This window comes from Montipora foliosa, chromosome 1, assembly GCF_036669935.1.
Source record: "Montipora foliosa isolate CH-2021 chromosome 1, ASM3666993v2, whole genome shotgun sequence".
NCBI lineage: Eukaryota > Metazoa > Cnidaria > Anthozoa > Scleractinia > Acroporidae > Montipora > Montipora foliosa.
In genome coordinates, this window is record NC_090869.1 from 55,588,019 (window position 1) to 55,593,018 (window position 5,000).

General features: G+C 38.6%; 1 protein-coding gene across 4 annotated transcripts in view; it reads left to right on the plus strand.

The window, feature by feature from the left end:
• The window catches only part of LOC138001634 (protein NLRC5-like), a 353,269-nt gene that overhangs the window by 338,105 nt on the left and 10,164 nt on the right, over positions 1–5,000 (plus strand). For 3 of the 4 annotated variants that reach the window (XM_068848154.1, XM_068848152.1, XM_068848153.1), the window contains exons 10-12: positions 1–23; positions 202–310; positions 795–823. The exon at positions 1–23 is cut by the window's left edge and continues 6 nt beyond it. The exons of the other annotated variant lie outside the window; for it this stretch is intronic. In XM_068848154.1, coding sequence (XP_068704255.1) covers positions 1–23; positions 202–310; positions 795–823 — 161 coding nt within the window. The remainder of the gene's footprint in view (positions 24–201; positions 311–794; positions 824–5,000) is intronic. 4 annotated transcript variants of the gene reach the window in all.

A 5,000-nucleotide genomic window follows, 5' to 3' on the forward strand; every position in this document is an offset into this window, starting at 1 on the left:
CAGTTCAGCAAGGGCAAGTAGGGGTGAGTACCAATTTATTAATTAATATTCAAACACAAGTCATTGCAACTCTAGGATTGAGTTGCAAAGCCAATTAGTAAATCCTCGAATCCACCCGCTGGATATCTTATCAGTTTGAAAGGATTAGCTTGTAACATTTTGATTTGATTTTGCATTTGATTTCTTCTTCTCTCTTAATAGTCATACTACAATGGGACTTCTCTTACAGAGGATGGCAGTTTAACAACAGCTGCTGATCACAACACCACATCTGAGCATATACCTCAAGATTGTGACCTTCATCATTCAGGTGGTATTTTTGGTTTTTGCTTTTGTCATTAAGGGTTCCTATTGTGCCCTAAAAGGAGGAGTAAGGATTGTACAGTTGGTTAGTGCGCGGCCTTCTGTGTGAGTGGTCCTGAGTTTGATCACTATTGACCTTACATCCTTGCTAATCGACTTTTTCCATTCTGTGTAGCTTCAGGTGGCTTTAAATAGCCTTAAAACGGAGCACTGATGGAAAGAAGGGGTGTGGGGGTAAACAAGTGCACCGTCAGTTTCCTGGGAGAATACTCTGTAGGAGGTAAAGGGACTTTTGACGTTAAATAAGGTGAACCCTATTCCATCCTATTCTTGTCAGCCATTTGGGTGCCGGGCTCCATGATCCATGTCTATTTCATGAGGTTTGTCAACCTGTAGTTGTTTGAGTGGACTGTATACTGCAGTGTGCATAACCAAAACAAACATATTAATCCCAAAATAATAAACGTTGGTGTCTGCTTTAATTTCAACAGGAAGTACAGTTAAGCCAGGGCAAGTATGGGTGAGTGCCAAGATAAGACTTGACCAATTCAAACAGTTCTTTGCAACTCTATGCAAGTTGTGAATTGCAGAGTTGTAAAGCTATTATTATGATTATGATTATGATTATGATTATGATTATGGCAGTTAATACGCATGAATGCCTAAGGTAACTACAGTGATTGGGCGTGAGATCCCGTGACCGATCGCTGGAATTCCCTTTTAAAATCGTAAGTAGCTCTTAAAAACCTACTTAAAGTGCCCTTGTGACCAAAAAAATCAATTCATATTTTTCTTTCGATTTCAAAACTATGTCAGCAAAACACTAAGTGACCCACGTTTTAAGCCTTGATTTCAAAAAGACACCTCTTTATTTTAACTGTAATTTTCTTATTTAATGGTCCGCCATTACTAACATTATGTTCTTGAGATAGCTGGATCGAGGAGAAAATGACGTCAAAGGCTCACTAGTTTAAGAATGCAATACGTGCGTACGCCGCAGAATTAATATGCAGCACGGGGGTTTTGGGCTTTCAGACTTTTAAACTCACGCTTTGCATATATAATAAGTTGCGTTCATAGGCTGAAAATTTAAGCTAGTGAGCCTCTGACGTCACTTTTCCCTGGATCCAACCGTCTGAGGTCCAATCGGTCAGTTTTGAACGTGAGTAATGGCGGACCGTGAAATCCAAAACTTACACTCAAAGTAAACGGCCTTTGGATAAAAATCAAAGCTCAAAATTTTGCCAGTCAGATGTTAAGCAAACACACTCTCAAAATCTGAAGGAAAAAAGGAAGTGGTTATTTTTATCACAGAGGCACTTTAAATCTTAATTAAATCTATCTAGATTAAAATAATCGAAAACTATAAATCTTAAAATCCCACGGATGTAGTTTATAAAAGCTGGATAATCCTTGCTTTTTTCCTTAAATTATGAATTCTAATTTCAATCCCTTATGAGTAATGCCTAAAGTCTAGTATTTTTGGTAGATTCTATATAGGATGTCGGAAGTGTCCTTAAGTGACTAAGAACAATAAAATGAAACTATATAACTATAAACAAAATAGGAAATTAAAAACTATTTCAAAAATCTATTAACTGTAATTGTATGTCAGTTGAGTTCCGTGCTCATTGTTCATGCATGATCTAGTATCTTCATACTTCTTGCAATGTTTAGGGTATTTGGTAGCATGGCTTCCTGCATCTTTTTTAGTACTATGTTACTTCTCTCTCTGACGAGACTTTGAACGGACTCCGTTACTTCTTTCGAGTATCTGCCCAATACAAGCTCTGCGCACGCGCGGAGCACCATTGTTAAGAAAATATAGTAACCCATCTATGCGAGAAAATTTGGTTTTATAGCCATGACGTCATGAACGTCCGTACGTCCACCCTTCGATGTATGCCAATGTGACTAGTATCATACTAGTTTACAGCATACATCTTTGATATTATATTGGACATCCATGTTTTGATCAATTGTCACCTGTCAAAGCAAAGTTTCCGCAGACCAGTATCATGTGAATATGTCGTGGGCTCAAGCTTAGAGCTCACCGAGGTCAGCTTTTTTTTTTAAGTTGACCGCTGACCGGGTACTGGTTTTCGATTGGATTGCAGGTTCAACCTAGGTTAACCCACTCACCTAAAAATAAGTGAGGCTTCATTTTTCGCGCGCTTTCTGTGGCTCGACGCGGCTACACAGCCATGCTACGTCAACTATAGTTCTTACACAGTCAACTCCTTTCGTGTTTAGGTGGAAAACGGTTTGGAAAATGTTTTTTTTCTGCCTTTTCGCTGGTTTCAATCCAGTTTGACATATCATGATAGGTGTGGTCCACACTGGCGGCTACGCAGTTATTCAAGTCAAGCATCGGAGGGATATAAACTGAAAGCTGAGTGCTTATTTTTAATTTGCTTAGAGCTGCTTTTTTCTCTGTATTGCAATTTTTGGCATATCTTTAGAAGCTCTGATAAGGTCACATGATGCCTGGAGGACCTATGACTAGAACAGAAACGAAAGGAGAGCAACAGAGAACGACAACGACAAAACAAAATACCAGTAATAGCTCATACTTGTTGGCAGAAGTTACTCCACAAATTCTTTCCTTAGGCACTAAACCATTTGTTATTTTAAGGGATGCGTTTTTTTTTTTTTAAGTGGTTTAATCGGTTTTTCCTTTGTTCAGGAATGAAACTCGAATTTGTTTTGACAACTGGAATTAAATAAAAATTATCTGTACTATTTTAGACACAAAAATAAACTTGAATTGTTTGTTTGTTTGGCTTTAAAATGCTAGCGAACAAGTGCTTTTTTAATCCGTTGGTCCAACTGGTTTTCGCTGTGCCTCGACATTAACAAGAAAATTTTGCCCTTATATTATGAACACGTAATTGAAATGAGTTCTCGTAAAATTAGGGGGAAATTTCATGAGCTTGTGTTTTCAGAAGTTTGTATAAAGCACCTAAAGGTAATTTAGTGTTCGTCCTTTCTTGGTTACATTGCCGTATTTTGCCGATTCTTGTTCCAAGCCAAGCTGGCGTGTTTCAATGAAATAAATAAAAATGTGGATGATCTAGTTTTCAGAGATAAAGTGGAATAAACTACATCAGTAAAATTATTTTTTTGACCTTAAACTGACAAAATTTTTTATGGTTTCTAATTTTTGCGTTATTCCTATTCGCTGGGTATTGACAGTTAACTCTGAAATGGCTTTTTTCCTTTCCATTCACTCACTGAGGGTGTGCTTGTTTTCTTTTAAAACTCGTGTGGTTCAACAAAAAATCATTGCGAAACTTGTGAATTCAAAAGTAAATTTCACTCGAAAAACTGATATCACACTCATTGCTTTGTGATTCATGCGATATCGGTTTTTAGCGTAAAATTTATCATGGAATTCACCAGTTAGGCAATGAATTTTTCTACAGAAGAAAGCAAAGGAAATGATTTAATTATTAAAGCAGCAACCGGAAACATGAAAACGCGGACAATTCGAAACTTTTTATTTTCATTAACCCTTCAGGCAGTAAGATTAAATAACCAGGGACCTCCGCTTTTAGGCTTGGCTAAATCTATATATTAATGTTATGCTGTGTGATTTGATAGCCTGGGTACTGTTTCTTTGACTCGAATCACAATGGTTCGTACTTCCTTGTTTTCTCTTCTGCTTTGACTTCACAATTATCGATCCACGGGCAGCTCATCTCTATTGGAATAACTTTCTCTTCTTTCTGGTCAATGATTCTCACATTAATACGGTTTGTTTGTACTTTTGTGGTTTTGGCTTGATTGGCTTGTACCATGCATAGTCTTTCCTGGATACTAACTTGTAGTTGGAAAGAATCTCGAAGAACAAGATTCTGAGAACATTATTATTTCTCTCCACGTACTTTGATTCCACTATCGCACCACATCCAGCTTGGACATGTGCGACACTCTCTGGTTCTTTTCCACACAGTCGACAGTTATAGTCATGGGTGTTCAGCGTTTTGACTTTCTTTGCCAGATGCACCTTTGTTGGTAGCAACTGTTGATATAACTCTTGCAGTCCGGTAATGGTGTGAATTGGTGCTGTCTTCCATTCATGCATCCAGTTGAAACAGGCTTTATTAAGATCATCATCGTTCCATCTGATGACCAACAGTTTGCCTTCCCACTTCTGGTCCTCCACCTCTTTCCTTAACATGTTGACTTGTGCTTGCTTAAGGGCTTTCTTCATCTGCTTGTTTGGAATCTCTTCACCTTCCACGATACAGCGCACTGGGTGAGGATAGGATAACTTCAACTCCAAGTTCCAATTTTCTTGCATACTCTACTGCATCTTTGCCTAAGGAGTGATGGCCTCGCTCGGATGCTCTCTCGTCAAAATCTCATACGGTTGCTATCATTGGGTCAGGGTTCTCATTAACCTTCAAAGCTTCCTTGATCTTGATGAGCTTGTATTCCAGCTCCACCGGTCGGAGGCCTCTTCAGCCTATACTTCTTGGCAGATAAAGCACTGCACTCGAGCTTGTAGGGTGCCGACCACCATTTCCATTAATAATCTTTCTTGTTTCCTGATCAATTTGTCGAAGCTCAGCTAGCGGCCAGGTCTGGGTCCACATACGATAAATGTAGGTAGTGCAAACTGATTGGATGCGTTGACTTTATTCCAATTAGAGGAAGGACTGGACCATATGACAGACATCTTCTGAAGATAT